At 41.1% G+C, this 23,358-nt stretch overlaps 1 protein-coding gene across 2 annotated transcripts in view; it reads right to left on the reverse strand.

The window, feature by feature from the left end:
* ZNF618 (zinc finger protein 618) overlaps nucleotides 1–23,358 on the reverse strand; it is a 63,643-nt gene that overhangs the window by 25,310 nt on the left and 14,975 nt on the right. The window contains exons 4-10 of one of the 2 annotated variants that reach the window (XM_018567282.1): nucleotides 20,177–20,266; nucleotides 14,846–14,875; nucleotides 12,986–12,991; nucleotides 9,507–9,584; nucleotides 6,336–6,372; nucleotides 5,730–5,758; nucleotides 3,244–3,333 (exon numbers count right to left, since the gene is read on the reverse strand). In XM_018567282.1, coding sequence (XP_018422784.1) covers nucleotides 3,244–3,333; nucleotides 5,730–5,758; nucleotides 6,336–6,372; nucleotides 9,507–9,584; nucleotides 12,986–12,991; nucleotides 14,846–14,875; nucleotides 20,177–20,266 — 360 coding nt within the window. The remainder of the gene's footprint in view (nucleotides 1–3,243; nucleotides 3,334–5,729; nucleotides 5,759–6,335; nucleotides 6,373–9,506; nucleotides 9,585–12,985; nucleotides 12,992–14,845; nucleotides 14,876–20,176; nucleotides 20,267–23,358) is intronic. The other variant, XM_018567283.1, reaches the window with a different exon arrangement.

Raw genomic sequence — 23,358 nt, forward strand, 5'->3', positions numbered from 1 at the left:
CTCATTTAAAACAGTTTGTTGAAATATAAGCATTACAACAATACATAAATATCAAATGTTCATCAAATCTAAAAAAAAAATCTGCAATGTACTGCCGATGTAATCCCTTTTGTGAATGTTACCTGCGCTTTTGAGTTGCTTTATCTCAGATTAACCCACAACAATGTAATAAGCTTTGTCAAACCATTAAATCATTTTAAGTGATTGAAATACCTTTTTGACCACTGTTTCCTGTGCTTGTAGTAATTTAGCCTGAATTGTGACAACTGGCATTTGCCTTCCAAAAGTCATATCTATTTTGTATACTGAAATCAGGTAATGATTGACTGGGGAGGCCTTGAATACAAAATGGACTAAAGCAAAGTGTACGAGCTACCCACAACAATTGATCAGATTTCTGGTCTTATTTTATCTGCACAAAAAAAAATAAGACATCTGGAATTTGGTTCCTGTGGGTAACCGAACATGCCAAGCCAGAGTCTGTCAGCAGTAGACTGGGTACTATATATTCCAAGCATCCAATCAGCTTCAGTTGAACCCACCTCCTTTTTCTGGGGAAAAACAGCCGTTCTAGCAACAGTTCCACTGATATTGGACTTGCAGATACATGGCTTTTTGCATGTTTTTCGGTGAAGATGCCCCAACATTTGTATTCTTGGAATAAAGTTCTCAAACGTTTGAATTGTAAATAGAACTGTGTGCATACATGAACAAAAAAATCCAGCGACTAACTGGCAGAACGATGGCTTTGTGGTTAGAACAGTGACCCGACAGTGCTTAAATCCAGATTAGATTTACACCAGCAACACCATCTACATGGAGACTTTACATTGCCCCTGTACATGTTGTGCCTGTGAGGGTAGAATGTTTTTTTTCCACAGTCCAAAGACATGTAAGGTAAAGACAAGCCTTTTAAAGCAACCTGTACTTTCCCCATGTAGAGCAAGCCAACTGGTTTGCATTAACACCACCATCAACAAAATTCCCCTTTCCTTTCCTACCGCCGCCTATCTGTTCGGCTGCCATAAGCAAAGAATACACCTGGCACTTTAGGGTATGTACAAGCAAATGACTCAGCACTTACATAGTCTGATAGTCTTCAGACACAAGACTAGAAACTAAGAGCTTACATTAGGCTTCCTTCCTCACTCCCAGCAGCTGAACAGAGTAGGTGTAGGGAGATGGGAAAGTGAGAATACAGGTGAAACTCGAATAATTCGAATATCGTGCAAAGTTCATTTATTTCACTAATGCAACTTAAAAGGTGAAACTAATATATGAGATAGACTCATTACATGCAAAGCAAGATAATTCAAGCCGTGATTTGTCATAATTGTGATGATTATGGCTTACAGCTCATGAAAACGCCAAGAACCCCAAATCCACAACCTCAAAAAAGTAGATTATTACATGCAATCAATAAAACAAGGATTGTACATAGAACAATATTGGACCTCTGAAAAGTACAAGCATGCATATGTACTCAGTACTTGGTTTGGGCCCCTTTTGCAGCACTTACTGCAATTACTTTTGCACAATATTCTAATTATTCGAGTTTCAGCTGTATGTTGCTGAGGAAGGCAGCTTAGGCAAAGCACAGGCTCATTTTAAAGTGGACATCCAGGCAAGTTTTTATATGCATATCTGAAACAAATAGGTAGAGTCTTATTTACCAAAAGATTTGTAAATCTGTTCAGCTAGTTCTGAGGTTCAAGCACCTTTGCCATACTGCAAAGCCAAGCAGATGACACCTGTGGTTGAGCAAGAGAGCTTCCTGCGTTACCTTTCACCTAGATCCTGCTTAATTAACAATTAATCAGGACTATTAGTTCTGCCCAGTAAGAAAGGAGGAGGTCCAGGGAGACTAATCCAGGACCAGGAAACCCTATGGTGAACTGAACCTGGCTATAAAGGGTGGTATAGGTGTGTGAAACATAAGAATGGCTGAACAAGAGAGTGAAAACCTTGTTTTATCCTGTTATGTGATTTATGTGATCAATACAGACTTTTAAAGTGGACACTTTGGTGTATACCACCTATTTCGTCCAATGGCATTGGTGTAATTAATAATTTGCTTAAAGTTTCCACTTAAATGTACTGAAATAAATACATGTGAGCTGCTTCTTCCACGAAAGTATTTGTTCGTCATCACATTAAGGTAATCCCTCTGATCTCATTTCCTCTAAGCCTAAGGGATCTCTCTGGGCCTAAAAACATCTTAGGGCAAAGACAGGCATTGTGTTCCTACACAGGTGGTCATCAGAATCTTATTGACTTTAATTTGGCTTGCAGCTGCATGCGTTTTTATGCAAAATGCAGCATTTGACCAGTACACCCATTGACATGAACCCTTCATTGACAGCATTGAGCAGTGCAGTTGAATCTGGTTATGGTACTAACCTCTCCCTCTCTCAGTCTTATATCTGCTATGTAAGGATTATGAAAAGCAAATATAAATAAAGATTCTGGGTGCTTACAATGGCTGCATTTAAAATTGCATTTGATAGTATTTAAATGAGTACCTGGCTGGAGTAAAAGATTAAAATGAAGAACCTGCTACAACTGTACATACTGTATATGAATAAACATTTTTTATTTATAAATGTGGTGTTTCCTAGAAATACAATTACATGGGAGTCCCTGACTAAGACGTTCAAATGGCTTAAAGCTGAATTCCAGGCAAACAAGTAAATACACCATTGGGAGCGGTTTTACTTGCCAAATGATTTGTATTTCTGTGCACGCAGTCCTGAGATTTACACAGCTTTGCCAGACAGCAGAAACAGGCTGGAGACCTGATTTTTCTCTGCTGTAGGTAAGTAAACACAGCCTATTCTCCTTCCTGCCTGTAACTGGACAGTGAAAGAGTAGAAGCAGACTGATTAGGTCATCTCTCTGCTCTCACCCTGTCAGCACACATGACTGCAGGACAACCTGTTTGGCCCTCAGTGCTACCCCTTTCTTTCCCAGCCGGAGTGCTGCTATAGAGGTGATTACAGGGAAGCCCAAAATCAAGTAAAATTCTGTTATCTAATGTTTTTAGCAAATTGCATTCACTGTTTTTGTTTGTTTTTTTAATATCTGCCTGGAGTTCTGCTTTAGGTCTCTTGAGAACTGTCTTGTTTGGTGTGTGTTGAGGCAACTTTAACATCAAACTTCAATGTTCAGCAACACAGATATCTGCCTTAGCGGGAGGAGGGCCGGCAGCAGCCTCAGGTGGAAAGGGTTAATGATTATACTCACTGAGAGGAGTGTGCAGTGCTACGTGTTCCTGGTACGGAGTGTAATATTTGTACTGTTTGCCGCAGAACTCACACATATAATTACCGGTTTCTATGGAAGCAAAGAAAAACAAAAATGATAATTTTATATCGCCTTTTGTTCCTCGAGAAGATACCGATTCCTAGGTGGCACAGGAAGCAAATTAAGAAAAATCGATTCCTTTCTCTTTAAAAAAACATTTCAATCTTTCCAAAAGTCTTCTTTAACAGGTGTTCAACCATTATATCATAAGTGGCCATCTTCTGGCTGCACTATTCGCATTCTAGGATAGTTTGAAGAAATACCATTGTAAACAGATAGTGGCTACAGAAAACGCCACTTCTGTGTTTTGTGTCAATTCCAGAACCTGCAGAGACAAATCAGTAAAGACCTATTTCCTAACCGAGCATAGTACTGGGCTTATTCAATCATTTCTGGGAGAAGCAAAGCACTTGGTGCAAATGGCAGGAATGCATAGCAATTAGTACTCGCATAACGGAAACTACATCAGATAAACTCTGACCAGGCTGCCATGGCTAAAGCGCTCTGCATTTTGCTCCTTGCAGTGTTTTGCTGAATAATAGTAGCCCATAAAAAAGACCAAGAGGTCTTTTAAAGCTCAGCTGAAGTATCACAACATTTTCTCTTCTTATAGTCATGTACCCCACGCGCATGTTATCATATGAGACTGTTTTTTGCTTAGAAAAAATTACACATATATTTTTTTCTCAGGGGAAATACCTTTTCCTGCTCTCTCCCCAAAGCTCTGTGATGGCAGAGCTGAGTAACAGCTACACCCTTAGGGCTCATTTACACTGGAATAGGCCCACATGTACAGCTCCGTGCTGCATGCAGGGACGTACCGAGCAGCTCCCGGGAAGGACGGGTGCTGCGTGTGATTAGTACGCAGCCCCCGTCCTTCTCTATGGGACTACGCGGTCGTACGCCCCCCTACGCTCACCTCAAGTGCAGGTCTGTAGGGGTGCGTGTTTCCTGGCTCGGACGCAGACAGGATCCTTCCCGTCAGCGTATGAGTACGCTCACCCGCATGGATGTGCAGGGCGGGTGAGCGTACGGGCGCGTAGTCCCATAAAGAAGGACGGGGGCTGCGTAGTAATCACACGCAGCACCTGTCCTTCCCGGGAGCTGCTCGGTACAGCCCTGCACACGCGGGCCAATTCCAGTGTGAATGAGCGCTTAGGGCCCACTCGCACGAGATACTTTTCATTTCATTCTACAGGCACAGCGGGGTGCAAGTATGATGTACTGCGAATAATCCTGCTGCGCTGAAAAAAAAAGTAAGCCATGCCTTACTTTTATTCAGTGCACACAACCATGTTCCTACCGCAACATGGTGGTGTAAAAGGGCACTATCTGTTACAAGGCACATTGCCTTTTCTTGCATTGGGGCTGCTCTAAAACCAACCAGCGCAGCTCCAACACACAGATGGTGTGAATGGACCTTTAATCACAATATTTGTACTGCAGAGAAGGTGTGTCAGACCAGGTCTGTTACACAATGCTGATTACTGACTGCAGTGTGATTCACTCTGGTACCTATTGGATTGTACTGTCATATTTAGACTCGCTGCACAACTACTGTAATAGGATAGTGGAAAGAAGACTAGGAAATTCAAGGTTGGTACAACATCTATCTTAGGGCTGGACAAATCCCAGGATCCAGGTAGCCAATGCTCCCTAAAAATAATAGCTGGTGCCCGACTTTTAAGGTTCTCTCTAGGGATGAACAGATACTAGTATCGGTGCCAATACCGGAACTTCCAGTCAGAGGGAGAGTTCCTGAGAACGTGGAGCCGGCTTCCTGGCAGGTAATGACTTGCCACCTGGCTTCTCGATTGGCTGGGAAGCCGGCACCAGCTCCATGCTGATTGGCTGGGAAGCTGGGCTTCCCGGTCAATCAGCATGGAGCCGGCCAAACAGCATGGTGCCGGCTTCCCGGCCAATCAGGAAGACAGATGGTGGATAATAACTGATTGGCTAGGAAGCTGGCTTCCCAGCCAATCAGCATTAAGCCGGGCCAAACAGCATGGAGCCAGCTTCCCGCCCAATCAGGAGGGCAGGCGGCCGGTAATGACCCATCTCCCGGCTTCCTAATTGGCCAGGAAACCGGCTTCCCGGCCAATCAGCATCGATCCGGCCATACAGCAGTTTCGATGCTGATTGGCCTGGAAGCTGGCTTCCCAGCCAATCAGCATGGAGCCGGCATCCCGGGCAATCAATAAGCCTGGTGGCGGGTAATGACATGCCAACTGCCTACCTGATTGCCCGGGAAGCCGCCTCCATGTTAGCGGAAGAACCGGTATCGGTAAGTACTGAAAGATAAATATTAGTACTCATACTCGATACTGAAAAGCCGGTATCGGTGCATCCCTAGTTCTCTCTAGTGGCTGTCCATAGAGCTGGCTCCTAGAAAAAATCCTGCTGGCTCCTGGATTGGACAGATTGACTCCTGAATTCCATATTAATTTGTCTAACCCTGATCTATCTGATTGCATATCTATTTCTGTCACTTCAAATAGGTCTTTAAGTGTCAACATGGTCCACCTAATTCTTGAGGACCTACAAACCTCTGCATGGCCGGCCACCAGGCTACATAGCTTGATGATGAGGGGATAAAGGGGGCGGTAACTTTCAAACTACTGCTTTCTTTCACTGGTTTCATGCAAGCTGTATATTTTGATCTAGTATAATTTAACAATATGGTAATTTTTAGGTCTGGTTGCAGCAGAGAGCAAGGTATACAGCATCTGCCTTCAGGCTCTCTCTGACCTTCTTAATACCTTCTAGCAAAGAAACTCCTCCATTTCACAGGCCTAAAGCACATATTCACCTTTCCCTTGTCTCCCGTCTCCTGGCCGATGATCGAGTGGTGGTGGAGTAAAAGAAAGGTGTACTGCTGGGGAGTGGAGGGGGGAGCAAAACTACCATATTGCTATGCCCAGCATGAGCAAACTATTCAATATCTCCACACCTTTCCTACACTGACTACATGAGAGAGCAATATCATATAGGGGCAAGGTCTAAAAGTTTCTCAAATCAATTTGAAAATGCACCTTTTTTTGGCAAACATGTTTTTTGAAATTTCTGTAACTTGCATGAAACTAGTAAATATACTAAATACAATTTCAAACATATTAGGACTGGTAAAGCCAAATCAGAACATTGAATTCAGATTTCTCACAGCATGGTAGAGTAAGCCATAGCTCAGGGGTAGACAACCTTAGCACTCCAGCTGTTGTGGAACTACGGACCCCACAACGCATTACAAGGCTCTGACAGCCACAGGCATGACTCCCAGAGGCAGAGGCATGATGGAATTTTTAGCTTCATCACAGCTGGGGTGTTGAGGTTGCTTACCCCTTACATAACCCCTTGCCCTCCTTACCATCTTGTCTTGAATTGTATTGTAATGTCTTCCTTATATTGTAAAGTGCTGCACAAACTGTTGGCGCTAAATACTATGTAATAATAATAATAATAACCAATGTAATAAAAAATGATTAATTTGCAGTTTAGGAACACAAAGCACTACAATTGGGCAACAAGGACACAATTTAAATCCGGCAGACTAGGCCCAGCTTCACAGGTTCCTTCTATACACTAGTGATTAGCCCTATACTATGGTCTTACTGCATCTCTTCTTTGTCTATCCAGTTATGTAAAATGAAAGCATAATAACATTTAAAATAATAATACTCATATAATATTTAAACAAAAAAATTTGAGTACAGTATTTTTTTTTTACAGTGAGTCAGCCTATTGTGGTGTAGGGAACCACATTGTGCATTAAAAGAATAGTCACAATAATGCAGCTTATCCGCTATTATTATTATTAGGTTTTATTGTCATTGTTAAAGAATGAGGCAGCTATCCATCGCATGTCTCAATAACATCAGGTATCTATTTTAATAGATAATTGGAAAATTAAAGTGCATGTCTGGGCAGAATAAAAACAAAATATTCAGTACAACGCCCCAAGTTTTATCCCTTTACTAAAAAAAAAAAAAAGCACAAAAAAAGACCTTTTGATCATGCCAGAAATAATCCAGTGTGCTCGTAACATCCTGTTTGAGTGAACAGTTCTGTCTCTGCTGCACTGTAATTCCAAGCAGTGCCATCAGCCCTGCCTGAGTTCCTTTCTGTAGACTATAGAACCCTAGTACCCATCGTTATTGAGGTGAGGAGAGAGGGAAGCATTCCGTCAACAAAGAATAAGTGGGCACGGCTGATAAGACTGCTTGAGGGCACTGTGTGGTATTGATCTATGGGAAGTTCACTGGTTTTCTGGCAGAACACACACTTGTTTGTAATTGCATCATTTTTAAAGGGATAAATAGGGGAAATGTTCATATATTTCAGAGATGTACTAAATATATTTCTTTATTATTATTTGCTCAGATATACACTTTAAGCTGCAGACTACCAGCGTCCCTGTCAGTTAACCTAATCTACTGGTTTAGAATGGCCATGCAGTTATTCTTGGTGATCAAACTAGGGGGCCACTGTAAGCGTACACGCTATAAACCAAGAACTCCTCCATACAAGGTGCGTTGCGCTTCATCAATGGTGGCTCAACACAAGGACGAATAGAAAAAAAAAGGTTTTCTATGTGTTCTGTTCACACCATACAGATGTTGCAGCATGTCTGCATTTTTTTGCAATGCACCGCAAAACGTGTTGCAATACATATAAGCTCGTCACAACATGTTGTATACACAGTTGAATGAAATGTCCTTTTGCGAACATCCAATAAGGTTAAAAAAAACTGTAAACAATGCAATGCTTTCTTATAAGGCACACTTGTTGTATGGACCATAATGCGTGGCCACTGGTGTGAATGAACGCTTACTGAAATTTGCAGGTATGCTGCCATTACTGCCATGATTGCTAAGTCTTCGGCCTAGGTGTAGAATTATTATGTTCACATGAAACAGTTAAAGAACTACTCCAAAATGTTTTTAAAATGCGAGATAGCCCCACTGCAAGGGTTAAAGAGAGGAACTTTACCCATATCTTCAAAATAACAAACACACCTTTAGAAATATTTAGTAATGACAACTTACAAACCCATACTTCCAGATAACGGCAGGCTTTTAATTCTTTGTATATCTTATCTTTCTTTTCTTCCTCAGTCTTCTGAAAGTGGGCAGGTTACTAGATCTTCCTTTACTTCCTGGAACTCTGGCACATGCGACCATGCACATCTTCTCAGGGGAGGAAAATGCATTTTTCTGAGATCTCATGAGATTACAGATGAGATTTCCCAGCAATATTCTGCTGATGTAACCTCCCAGGATGCAATGCTTGGGCACAATGACATAATTTGTGCCAAAGTGGACCAGGAAGTGGAAAAAAAGAAATTGAAAGTAAACTAAAAATATGTTTGTATAGATAATGAATGAGAGATGATTTCATATCAGCATACAGATCTGTATGCGGATGTGATTTTTAGTCAAAGGGGGTAAAGGTTTACTTTAAGTGCTCACTGTGGTCTAGGGGACGCAATAGAGAAGAAATACTTACCTGATCCTGGGTACTACGCTGTGGCAGTGACCGCTCACCTCTCTCCCCTCCAGCAATTCCCCACTTGTCTGTGTATTATACCACAAATCCCCAGTAAAAAAAAACGCACCATTTTTTTGCCAACCAGGTTATCAACAGCCAGAAGCTAGCGCTATTTTAAGGAGTGGAAATCTTGTCTGTTCATATTCCTGAATGATTTTTTTATATGCACACAAACACACAGACAAAGAAAAATCACAATGTCAAATGATTTATCATGTATGCATCAAATTCAGCTGATCCGTGCAATAAAACCTTTAGCAAATTTAAAAAAGTACAAAATCACGTGTTATGCTTCCTGAACTTATTTTATATTTTGCTACCAAAAAAATAGCAAATGCATAATTCAGTCAACATACAAATGTGTAAGGTGGGCAAGCTCCGAGCTACAGACACACACATAACTATAAGTACACATATATTTTAAAGGTTTATCTATCCATCTACCTAGCTAATGGTCTATATATCTTTAGCCACATAATACGTCCCTCTAAAGTAGGTTTGTCCTTACGTATATCGATTTTAAATATTTTTCAATGTATTTTAAATATAATAAAATTGCGCTCTAAAATTCAAAAAGACAAAAAAGAAAAACAAAAGCAAATACAAATGAGGAAATAGTGGGAAATATACAGCAGGAATCCCACTTTTGTGAAACATACTTGGACCAAGTTTGACAAATGGTTCAAGGTCCTCTTCTTTTCCGTCTCCTGACGTAACCATCATATGGATATAGGTGTCTAAAAAAACAGAACGAAAAAAAAAGAAAAAAGAAAAAAAAAAAAGAAAAAGTGCATAAAATGTGCCAAATATGTTCTGGAAAAAACAGGATATGAAAACATGAAAAAAAGAAAATAAATGAAAAATGTAAAGAGAACAGACTATCGCCAATGACAGGTTGGTCCCCTAACCATGGCTGAATGAGACCTTAATTGTTAAAGTGACACCCTGACCCACCTACCTTCCACCTCAGTTTTACAGATGTTGGAAAGAATGGTTCAAAAATATAAGCCCAAGGGTGCTTGGAATTTTAGAAATCTAGTTTAACATTCCTGGGTCACTGTGTGAGATGCCATTTTTGTAATCTAAGCCATATAAAAACAGATGGGGTAAACAGAAATCAATTCACCAATTACTAGTGATTCTTTTCACTGCTCCCAAACCTATACACAATCTCTTGCACCAAGGCCTGATTTATACTTTAAAGCAGTGAAGCCTGTGCTAAAATGTTGATACCTACTGAACAAATCAGAGATTAGCATTCATGTTCTAATCTGCAACAATGAAAAATGAATTCTGGTTTCAATGGGCAGCAGATTCAGTCTTCACAAACCAAGCCCCCTGGCTAACATTACCTCATCCATTCCACGAGCAATGCAACTTATAGCCACAAGATGGCAGTGGATGCTGAGATTGTCGGAATGCTGAGCCTTAAAGTGTATTTCCACTTCTGTAGTCAAAATTTAAAAACGACTTCTCACCTTTCTAGTTATGTATTTCTAGCTAAATATAGTCACATAATTCATAACAACATGTAGCTCCAACTGCCACCTGCAATGCACAGTCTCCAGGGACAGACGTGGGTCTCAAAATAAACAAAACTTAAATATGACTATAAAGGGGAGAGAGGTAGGTGGGATATTTTGACACACACACGTAAAGTACAGCTATTACAAACCTAAAAAGATAATCCTCAAAAAAACTATATTAAATTAAAATATTAAAACTATATAAACCTGCCAAGCCTTTATGTAAAGCCAGTCTCATGTAAGTGTACATTCATTTCAGGTTATACACACCTACTAAAAGGTTTTGGGAATACTATGAAAGGATATCAAGCACAACATTTTGTGTCAATTACCCCACAACTTTACTGTTAAGACCCACACACTATAGCAGTGATCAGAGGGTCAAGTTTATGGAACCAATTAGTGTCCCACTGACGTTTTAGGGTGACTAATGCCTCAACTGAATCTGATCATAGAACCCATTAAGTTTCACAAGGATTCTACAGAAATCTAAACTTGTGGGTTCGCCAATGTATTAAATAAAAAATGGGATGAGGTATTTCCGACTGTGACTAGGCAGGCTGGAAATCTAAAATGATTGTAAAAGCTGGTCACACATGTTCCAAACTCTTATAAGGCAACTCTGTGTACACTTTCACTGTTAAAATTGAGGCCTTTAAAAACTTCATCTTACTAAAAAAAAAACAATAAAGCTCACATTTTCAGGGTATGCCTAATGCTGATTGGTGGCTGAGACTCCAGTTCTTAGCATGGGCAGGTTGATACATAAGGCCCTTTACGTTTTGCAACAGTCAATCTAATCATAGCAGATGTGGCCAACTGGTGTTTCCATTGTAAGACTTAAACAGTCCATGGGCACACAAGACTAGAGTGGATCTCAATCACAACCCATCCAGAATATACTAAAACCTTCAGCCAAAGTGCACACATATAAGAATTATTAAAACCTTTGTCATTTGAAGAAGCCTCCTTGGAAAGATACTAGTTTCCAGAAAAAAAGATTTGATACTGTATATATGTATAAACTTGTCATCCTGAAGCTGTTTTCATACTGCAGAAAACACAAAGTGATGTGTGCCAGAGGAACATTCCAGAACTAAACTATACAGCTACAGGACTCCCTGAAAGATGGCCAGCGGTTCTTCATTCTGTGCAACAGGCCAAAAATCTTTCAACTTTATTTACCAATCTCCTCTCTGATAGCCATGTTTCTCTGCCAGTTTAGTAGCTAGTATTAGAATACAGAATGAGACTTTAATTGTAGCATAGGTACAAAAATGAAACTTCTGCTATCACTAGCAAGCCTCTGAAAAGTCATCGATCATATGCATCCCTTGTGAATAACACAATATTTAAAAGAAAATAGCCTTCGAAGCTACATTTGATATTAGAAGTGCTTTAGCATGGGAATATTTAAGCACAGCTGTTGCCTGCACACCACAGGTGGTCATTTTGTTCACTTAATTTAGAAGAACACAGCCTGTTTACTAGGACCTAGTTAACAGATAAGCTGTTTCAAGGTATTAGGACCTTTATGGGTCAAATCATACTTTATCGTCATAACAGGCTGCATTATAAAAATAATTTCCATTGATTTTGTATCTCAGTTATGTCATCAGTGCCTAAATGAACTGATGACCTAATCTTTAAGAATATCTTACTTTACTCTGTTGATTATGTTTGGTTACAACAACATTCTCATAATGGTTTGCATTATGTAGCCACAGATACCTGTGGTCCTTAATCAACAAAAAGGATGCCTTCCCAAAATGGATTCCTCTATAGTTTACCTACTGCATAAAAACAAACTGTTATCTAACTGTATTATGCATTACTGATGGCAATGGTTCAGAAGACACTAATAAGCATATATACCTCATATACATTTATATGTTGGTGCCTCTCTGAGTGTTAAGGTCTTGACTTCAGCCAAAACTTTTTCAAGTATTTTCTCAAGTGGGAAAGAGTTAGGATTTCTTTCAGGTTTTAAATACTGTTTGCAGCCAATGGAAGTTTTTCTTCTCTTCCTGTTCTGATACCTTAAGGTGAAGTGAGGATAAATCTCCCTTATGGGAACACAGACAGCAAAAAAATCCTGGCAAAGGTTCTGAACCGTCCTCAGTTTAGTAGAAAACTTGCATTTCTATATAATTTTTTAAAGGGACACAAGGTAAGTAGTTGTTCTGATACGACTGGGGGATATGCTGCCATCTTTTAGGAGGAATTGGACACTGGCAAACAAAAAAGTTGTCAGCCAGTTATAACCCCTCCAACATCCATTACCTACTTAGAAGACACTGATAAAGAGTCTACACCTCATATACCTGGTGCCTCACTGATTGAATGTTAACTTCAGGCCCAACTTCAGTCAAAATGTTTTTACTCGTATTTACTCGAGTAGCAAAGGACTTCTTTCAGGTTTTAAATGGGGAAAAAAAACAATTGGCCAGCCAGTTATTACCCCTCCTACAACCAGCATGCTTCAGTTTAATTCTAGTGTACAGGGAGGATGGATGTCTTTTCTCTTCTGAGAAAAGTTTTCCACCTTTTGTTTTTTCAATGAGCCTTTTTTTAAAGAGATTTAGTTTTTTGGCAATAAAGACTTTATCTACCTGCTGCTAAGCTCTGCATGCAGCTATCCATCAGCTAATCCTCAGAGCTGCCTTGGAGGCCATATCTGGACCCTGCTGGATCGAAGATTGCAGGGCTACCGGGAAATGTGAGCACTGTGTTAGTTAGGTACAGAGCCGTGTAACAGCCCTTCGTGTGCCCAGTTTTTCTTGACTCTTATATATGCCACATGTTGCTGAGTGTTGGGATCTACTACACTTTGGCATATTTTATTGTTGCCAATATGTCCCTATCCTGTTTGTTTAGAGGAAAGGCTTAATGTGCTAAAAAATTATTACTGCATCAGCTGAAGAGCAGTGCGGGCACCCTAGTACTGTTACTGGAGAAATCTCGCTGAAGTGTTAGTCTATGTAACAGCAATGCAAAACACACTTACTGTGGATGCATTTTGACAAATAACATCTTTTTAGCGCTTCGCTAGATAACTTGATTAAGGACGTTACTTGTGGTAAAAAGCAGTGGCGAGAGTACTAATTTACCTCAGGAGAACTCTAAACCTTCAAAGTTCGGCTCCTGCCTCTGAAGCCAGTTTCTTTAGTATCTCCCAGGCGTCTCACTTAAAGCCAAGCCTATGGGAGGGGCCAACTGCACTTCCACTGCAAACCTTGGGCCTTCAAATCCTCCAAGCCTGCAGATAAGGCCTCTTGAGCATGGAGGAATGTCCCCTTACTTATTAAAGTGAGGGGACATCTGTTGGCCTTGGCAGACAACTGGTCAGAAAGCAACTTGGATGCCTGGGTAAGCTCACTCCTAATTCATTATGTCCAACCTGCCTGTGTCCCTGCCCAGGCTAGCAGATCTTGTAGATCTTTTAAACCAAGGAGTCAATGCCATGGTCCCCCAGCAAAAGAGTTTCAGAGGTTTTACTCTAACCTTTTTACTGTTTCAAAACCAAAAGAGGGCATTCACCTCATCTTAGACCTGGAGACTTTAAATGTCTTCATTCAAACTCACAAGGAATCCATCAAGTCTAGTCTAGTCATAGACGTTAAGGATAAGTACTTGCATTTCCTATTTTTTCCAGCACACTTTCATTTTGCTGTGGACACTTAACACTAGCCCTTCCATTTGGCCCATTGTTTGCATCATGTGTATTCACTAAGGTTCTAGCCCTGGTGCTGGTCTTATGACACTTTTAAGGTATTCCCATAGTTACATAACTAGACAATCTACTATTAAAGGAACAGTCAGCTTAAACTGAATGTAAACGTAAGTGGACAATCCAGACCTTTATAAGGTTCAGCGATGGACTCTATAGTCAAGGAACCGACCAACTCTATGATTCTGCATAAGAGTTCTGGTCTTGATGGTAGCCGTCTTTGAAGCAGTCTCATTTGCTCAGTTCCACTTCAAAGCAACATTCTGTCATCGTGGAACAAATTGGTTCAGTCTCTAGATGAACCAATTCTTCTGACAACAAAAACTAGGTTGTCTCTAACCTAGTGGCTCAGGAAACCAGCTCTGGACTTGAGAAAATCCTTCCTACCACTGTCATTGAAGGTCACAGCAGATCCAATTTTGGACTGGAGATTCTGGAACTACATGCAATGTTGCTATTCTTGCAATGCTGTTCACCCAGACTTAAAACTCATGTGATCAGGACTCGGTTGGACAATGCCATAGCAGTGGTGCACATCAACCATCAGGAAGGAACCAGAAGTTTGGCTACAGCAGAAAAAGGATTATAGAATGGAGAGAACTCCATGTTCCAAACTTTCATCCCAGGAAATACTCCATGGGATGAATTCTGACCTTTTAACAATTAGGTCTGGATCAGCATTTGTCCTTGAATACCTTAAACAGTCAAATCTTCGCCCTTGAGATCTTATTCCAAAGGCCACTAGACTCTTGTTTTTGTTCTTTGCTAAAGACTTCTGTATAGGGCTCCTCTAAAGTGGCACTTCCTGTTCAACCTCCTGTGACACCGTGGGATCTAATTTGGCTCTGTTAGCGCTTCAAAGACTGCCCATTATACCTGGTATATTCCCCTTTCCACTCTTACTCACGAGGTTGTGTTCTTGGTCACTATCACCTCTGTAAGATGTATATCTGAGCTGTAGGGATGCAACTAACGATTATTTTCATAATCGATTAGGTAGCTGATTATTTTTTGTGATTAATCAGATACAAAAAATATACACATTTTTAATTCAATATTATTAATTCCTAATAAATATTAGTAATTATTTATTAAATGTTATTTAAGTAATAAATATTATTTATTAAATCTGATTAATTATTTAAATGTTGATTTGATGCATATACAGTAAATGTATTCTTTCTACATACAGTAGCCATCATCCCTGGCATATGTCACAGAAAGAACTCCTCTCACCAGGAGCTTTTGTTTGGGGCAATCCGATTAGCTGCGCGCTTTAATCCGTGCCCTGACACGAGGTATCATACGTGTGAGCTGACTGGCTAGAGATGATATTTTTCAAGTCGCAACACTTTTGATACGGTACCACACAAACGCTTGCTACACAAGCTGAGGGCACTTGCCTAGCTGAGCATGGGAGAGGATATTGCTAGACACACTGCCCATGAAGCTCTGCGCAACGCCGCTTCCCTCTGCTGTACACGGCTCCGTGTGCAGTGTGTCACGGGCTTCCCAGGCTTAATTATGGTCACTGCTCACTAACATGCTTGCGAGTGAGGGGGAGGGTGTGAGGAGCTGAAAAGCAGCCCAACTAATCGATAATAAAAATCGCTGACGATTTTCATTATTGATTATTATTGACTTTTTTGATTAGTTGTTTCAGCCCTACTGAGCTGACCACGTTATCCTGTAAAGAGCACTTTTTAGTTTTGCACATAGATACGGTAGTATTGAGGCCTAGAGCTTCCTTTCTTCTCATCTTTCTGTCCAGCTCCAGTACATCATAAGGCACTTTCCCTTCACTGCCTTGATGTAGTTCGTGCTGTGTGGGTTCATTGGTTTCATTGGAAAGACTGACTCTCTTTTTATCATTCTTGATGGTGCTCATAAAGGGAAGCCAGGGGGGCGTGGTCTGCACCACGAGACTGATGGCAGCCTGAGTTGAGAGCTCCGGCCAACAGGGACCCACACGAAGCTACTTTAGCCCCTTTTTTGGACTAATATGAAGATCGGGCAGCTGGACTATCAATCCAGGGTCCGGACACCCTCGAAATCTCGAACGAATAAGCACGTTCCGGACATTTTCAGGCCCCAGAAAGCGGACGCTGGGGTATCGGGTTCAACCAATATGGCGCTCGCCCAGACTAGGCTTGAGAAGGGTAAGACGCCGCGAAAGGCCGAGGAGACTGCACCCACCTCTCAGATACCCTCTTACCTACAAGACCTCCCGACTAAAGCGGAGCTATCCTCAATGGCCTCGGGCATCAAGGCGGCCACGGAGCTGAGACGGGACATCCAAGATGTTGGACAGCGCATGACGGCAGTGGAGTCGGCAGGCCGCGGGAGAGACATGGCGATCCGCCAGCTCCAAGGTCAGGGCGATGCCACAGCACGTAACCTGATCGACATGCGGAGGCATCTGGAAGATCTCGATAACAGGGGGCGCAGGGCCAACATTCGACTCAGGGGGATCCCTGAGACAATCCTGCCTAATGCTATCCCAGATGCACTGAGACACATCTTTAATGATTTACTGGAACGCCCGGCAGAATCCCCCATAGAACTTGTTAGAGCTCACAGGGCCTTGAGACCCAGAGCCGCAGCCGAGGATATACCCAGGGATGTCATATGCTGCTTGCTCAGCTTCCCTCTGAAAGAGGAGATCCTTCAGAAGGCCAGAACCAGGGAAGCGGTTCTGATTGAGGGATGTTCTGTTACGCTGTTCCAGGACTTATCGGTGATTACGCTGCAGCAACGCAGGGCCTTGCGCCCCCTTCTAGCCTGCCTACGTGACAAGGGCATCATCTACCGTTGGTGTTTCCCGTTCTGCCTCGTGGCAACCTATAGGGGGCAGACGGCTACGATCCGCCTACCTGAGGATATACCAGAATTCTGCAGCCGCTTGGAAATACCAGAGGTCCAGATCCCTGACTGGTATGCGGACCTCAGGCGGGCACCGGAAGCCATGGAGGGACCTGACCAGGTGGATTGGGCGACGCCGCCCCGTCTACGGCAGGGGGAGCCCGGAGGAGCTGGGATGCGCCTGCGGAGGCAACGGAAACAGCGTAAGGGCAGAGAAGAAGAAGCCTCCCGTCCCATACCAGCGGATGCCAGTAATCTTATCTCCCGGTCGCCATAGAGGGATATGCGGTCTGCCTCCGACCCATAGGTCAAGAATGGACACCCACAGCCCCATTTTTTCCTTTTTTCTACACTCACTTGACGTTTTTGATGTTGCAAGCAGCCAGTTTGGAGCTGCGCGAAGGTATGAAACATCTGACCTCTCATGAGGGACCTCTGACCCCACTGATAGATAACAAAGCATTCCCACCAGGTTCTACAGAGGAGTTTATACGCCAATGGCAACCCCAGGAATCGCTGAGAGCACACACTTTTTTCAAACACCAGAAATTCCTAGACAGAATAGACCTACAGGAGATGTCCAGGTGTGGGCGGGTACCCTGGTGGTCGTACTTGCAAGTACGGCACTACCTATCTGCAATATTGTGTGCAGCTAACACTGGGGCGGATTGTACCATTTGCTGGAGACGTCGTTTTTTTTTCTTTTGTTGTACCGTTGTGTCCTGTATATCTTTGTGCAAAAAAACAATAAAATACAAATTTTTAATGGAAAAAAATAAATAAAGGGAAGCCAGCTTCTCGTTCCCCTATTTCTTAGTAGTTCCGACAGATCATTATTCAGGCTCATGGTCTTAAGGACAAAGTTCCAACTTTTCCTGTCAAGGGGCACTCTACTAGTTCAGTGAGAGCCTCTTGGGCTGTTATGCATCATGCCACTATCCCTAGATTTGCAAGGCTACCAGCTACTCCTGTTTTCATAGTTTTACCAGGTGGATGTTCAGAAGTCATCTGATACAAGCTTCAGATGTAAGATCCTTCACATTGTTCTTTCAGTTGCAAGCAGTTCTTAGTTTAATTCTGTTTTGTGTTAGCATTTTGCTTGTTGTGTTGCCAACCCCCTTAGTTGGGCTGCTTTTGAACTTCCCAGTCGTATCAGAATAGCTACTGCTCCGGTTTCCCTTAAACTGTATTTACATTTTTGCAACCACAATGGATTAACACCTTTTTAAAATTTGATACATGTTCCTATTTACATAGCGGAATTGTCACTTTCTCTATTTCTGAAATCTCCAAAATTTAGGTATTTTCATTTCTGTAATTTCAAAAGAGGGGGCTTCAGCTGGGTAAAGGCAGATAATGCTTAACAAAATTCACCCTGTCTGTACTGTGTTGGCTGATTTCATTTTTCAGTTATAAACTAAATTTGAACACTGTCTGTCCTAACCAAGGGTTGAAGATCTTGGGACAGACTCACTTACTAACCGTTCAGAATAATCTTGCAGTTTGACCAAAGGCCTCCTCCACAGAACCAGCTAAAACTTAAAAAAGTGGAACTACACTTTAGCGAAAGATGAAGAAAACAGTATTTTTGCACTTACTGTAATACAGGTCTCACCCTTCTGTTTTTTGTCTACTCCTAAATACTGCTGTTTCTACAAAACTGAGGCATGCTGGGAGTGGCAGGAGTAATCCCTATCTAGCCGATGGGGTTTTGTTTGCCAGTGTCTAATTCCTCCTAAATGTGGCAGTAGAATTATATCAGATTATATCAGAATAACTACGGATTCTGTGTCCCTTAATTAACTTTATGGTAAGTTAAACAAAACATCATGTTTTATTGCTGTTTGTGTTCCCATTGGTGTGTTCCCATTGGGGTTCTGCCCCTTTGGAGATGGGACCAGACCTTGTCATGGGACTAGGTCTCTGACAGTGGCCCCTGGGGGGAATCCTGGACAGTCTTCACCCTCCCAGTGGACATACCCCCTATGGGGTCTTCAGAGACTGAGCTAAACCGGCAGGTGGACCATGGCTTTGGACATGCATAGCACCCTGTGGCTATATGCCAACATGAGCAATCCATTGAGAATCAAGTACTTGCAGCAACTACAGGCTGACCTTGCATAGTGTTTCTGGCAGGGTCTGGGTACAGTCCCCGGGGTTTAGCAAAGGAGTGCCAGCCTGCAAGCTACTAACTTGTTCCTTGATTATAAGGAAAAATTCCTATGAAAAAAATCCAAAATGTAAAGGAAAAAAGGTTGGTTTCTCTCAAAGCAGACAGAAAATGTGCATCGCCTAAGGACACTAGCAAAAACTGAGGCTTGCTGAGAGTGGGAGGGGATTATACTGGGCTGTCGTTACAGCTTTGCTTTACCAGTGTCCAACCTCCTGAAGGTGGTAGTATAATCCAGGGCTCTAAGAATACCATTCTATATCCTGTGATGCAAGTTTAAGATATCCCCTCATTGTTACTGTATCTAAAGGTGGCCACACACTTATCAATATGATCTTTCAGTGCAACTTAACTGATCCTACTGAATAAGAATCAAACCATTCGATTAATTTAGTGAGAAATTAATTAACTTCAAGTCTTCCAAAACATGGCAGAATTTTAATTGATCATTTCTAATCAGTCTAACAAATATTTGTATGCGAACCGAAAACTGATCATAGATCAGATAAATTAAATAATAATTTTTAATACATCGTTTACATTTATAACCGATAGATGCTTTATCGATCAATATTTTTAATCACAAGTTTTGGAAAAATATTGCGTTACTGCATCGCTCAATATATTAATACATGATCAATTACACATTTGTGATTGCTCATATATAAATCAATGACAATTCACTACTTGTATGGCCACCTTAAAGAAGATCAAATATTCAGGGAACAAAAACTTCTCAAATGGGAACACAAACTGCAATAAAAAGTTGACAGGAGGTTCTATTCCTTTCCCAGTCTATAAACAAGACAGTAACAAGAGTGTATAGGCAACAGTTGTGATCTGATAACCTATGGCAACAAAGCGAATTCTATCTAGTGCTCTAAATGGAAAGGTTTGGGTTTAGCTTTGAGCTACAGAGCATTTTGTAAGTGCAATCATTTTTTATGCTATAATGATCAGTAGGTCCCTTGCATCCTGGGCTACCATGATATATCTAAATTACATTTCCTACCTCTGAGCCGCGGAGGTGTGAATACTTACCGTCCACTGCATGCAAGTCCCTGTGCTCTTGGAAACAGCTGTAATATTTGTACTTTTTGCCACAGATGTCACACGTGTAGCGAAAATTGTCTGTAAGAATGAAAATATGTATGCTAGCACGTTCAGATGAATGATTGGACACAAGCACATTGACAAGCAAGACAGCAACACAGCATGTGAGAGGCAGATGACATTATACAGTCTGTGTGACTCATTGCACAAGAAGGTCCAACTCTGTAATGAAAGAAACTAGTAGCACACTCAGAATTACTAAAAGACTGCTTAAAACCATGTTACATTGTAATTCATTACATCAATTGCTTGGCTTAGGAACTGACCCCCACTTGTATCACCTAAACTATCTCTACTTTAACTCAAGAACCAGAATCCTGCAACAACTACTATAGAAAAATTACATGTTTCTCAGGATATTAGCACTCAACAGTGGGACACACAGCTATATGGTGGACCTTCAAAGACATTATAGTCTTGGGACCCCATGTTATTGTGTCACTCTTATAGCAGTGTGTAAATGTTCTGGATCATAAGGTGTCTATAGGTCATTGATCTGAGACTCAAAGAACTTGTGCTTAAATGTTTCAAATCCACAAATGTCTTTGTGTCATGGCTCTGGGACATCAGGTATAAGTGTAGCATTATGCCAAGGTCCTCTGTAAGTATGCCACTGTTCTGAGAACCCTAGTGACAGTGGATGAATGTTTTAGAATCACAGCTGTCATTTTTCCATTACTCTGGAACCCCAGGTATCAATGTGTTATTTTTCTGGAATGCAGTATCAGTGTGCCATTATTCTGGGATACTGTAATTTTTTTAACTGTTTTTACAGCGAAGTACCACTGTGTTAGGATGCTAGAATCCCAAATGTCAGTGTGCAATTGTGCCATTGTTCTGGATCATAAGTGTCTGTCCACCTACACTTGGTTTTTTTTTTTATTTAAAGAGATGCATAATGCTCAACAGCAAACTAGACTCTCTTTTTATTAACTAAACGTAAAATTCTCATGCAAATTTTTCTGCTCCAGTGTAACAGACATTTTGATAAAATGCCCAGTTTTTTGTCAATCTAGTGCAACACTGTTTAGGTAGGGTACAGATGCCTGATTATAAAATGTACTGACTAATAATGAGTGCCTAAACGCTCATTCTCCTGAAAAAAAATGCTTAATACCTGAAGGGTATGTAATATAAAAGATGTATAATGGAATAGGTACCGTAATTGGAGTTTTGCTTTGCATTTTAAAGCTCCATCACTAACCTCAATTGCAGCTGTGACCCTTTTAAGCTCGGTTACTTGTTTATTCTTGGAACCCCTAACAAATTTACAAATAGGTTAGGTGCCTGTTCTCTTGAACCTCAGAGAGATGTTAGAGGCAATGCCCAGACTGAGTCTCTAAAAGCATACATATATAGTGGAATGTATAAAACATACAAGACTAACACGTATCAGATCACATATGAAGAAAAGTGGACATGGATTGGCATGCCACAGAGATGGTCAGTCCAGCCAATGGCAGCCTTGTAGTGCATTCTACATCTGTTTTGACTTTTGCACTGCCTTACTACAAAAGCATGTTCCAAGTGAATGCTGCACAGGAGCACAGTACATATCTTCTTTATGGAGTAGACGAGCCATATTGTGCGTTACTCTAACTTCAAACAAATCAGTCAAAACCTTCCTCCATGGCAGAAGTGATACCCTGAGTGTACTCAAAATAATATGGGCCTCATTTGTCTAAGGCTCTAACTAGGGATGTTCAGATACCAAGTACCGTTATTGGTACAAGTACTACTTTTCCAGCTCCAAGACTAGACTAGAGAAAAACTCAAAAGTTAGGAGGCAGCTGTCATTTTTAAAGAGCAGTGGCTATGGGGCTTTTGGGATTTGTGCATCCCTGTCTTAATGTATGATTTGTTTTATATATATATATATATATAATACAAATTACTGATCCCTTTTTTTTTTTTTCATTGTCATGTGAAAGTTTTCAAAAACAATACAAACTAATGGACTTCAGGACAGTGGTGGCGCGCCACGAGAACCCTGGTAGTTCTCATGAAAATGCCAAATATCAGCACTGGTATTTGAACTGGTCTCTGTGCATCCCTAGTTTTAAACAGAAGAACAGTCTGTATTGCCCCATAGCATCAGACACAGACATGACCTGACCTGTAAAGTGGAAGTAGAAAATTGAAATTCAAAATATGGGATGACAGTTATGGGGAAATTATAACATAACTGGTCATTATTTAAAGTGATACTAAACGCAGAAGTTAAATCTCAAAAAAACATTTAAGTATGTTAATTATTGATTATTTGTGTATCACTCGGTTGTAGATCCTGAAACTATCTCTGAATTCGTGCGGACACTGTCCTTCCTTCTGGACGGTATCTACGTATGTTCCCCATGGTCCCTGTGTATGTTGTAAAGTAGCCACCGCTCCAACCTCACTCCCAGTATGGACTATAATCTCACATTTAGTATACTAATTTGTATTGAGATTGTAGTCCATCACAGGGACCATGGGGAACAAAAGTAGCTACCCTCCAGAAGGAAGGACAGTGTCAGCACCAATTCAGAGACGATTTGAGGACCTACAGCTGAGTAATGCACAAATAAGATACATTTTTGTTAATAGGGTACTTGAATGCATTTTTTAGATTTAAACTGAGTTTAGTGTCACTTTAATTAGGGTCAGTCAAACATTTGGGTTCATGTATTTTGTAGTTAACTGGGCTTTTGATTTGGCTTTAAAGGAACAGGAGGTCCAAGCCTTTGCTGGCTAAGATAAATCTAAGGAAAGAGGACATACTGCAATCTTCAAAACACAAAATCCCACTGCAGGAACTTAAAGGGGTTCGAACTTCATCAAGCTATATTTTAGAAAGTTGGTGCAACCAAAAACAATCATGCAGTTACAAATACATTATCACTCAATAAGATTTCAGGTTTTCCCTAAGTGGAAGATCCAGGATAACAAAAGCCAACTTCTGACTTGCTGCTATGGGTTATTGCACCCTGCATATAGTCTGTTAAGTGCAAATATATTTCTAATCAGGAAGTGGAGGCCTGTTCTTTTTATAAGTGTTTACAGGACTAACCCCTTAACATTTTTGCGGAATCCTTTTTCTTTCCTTTCTCCCACATATAAACAGGGCTATT

The sequence above is a fragment of the Nanorana parkeri genome, unplaced genomic scaffold (genome assembly GCF_000935625.1).
Source record: "Nanorana parkeri isolate BGI_ZX_2015 unplaced genomic scaffold, ASM93562v1 scaffold1026, whole genome shotgun sequence".
Taxonomy (NCBI): Eukaryota; Metazoa; Chordata; class Amphibia; order Anura; family Dicroglossidae; genus Nanorana; species Nanorana parkeri.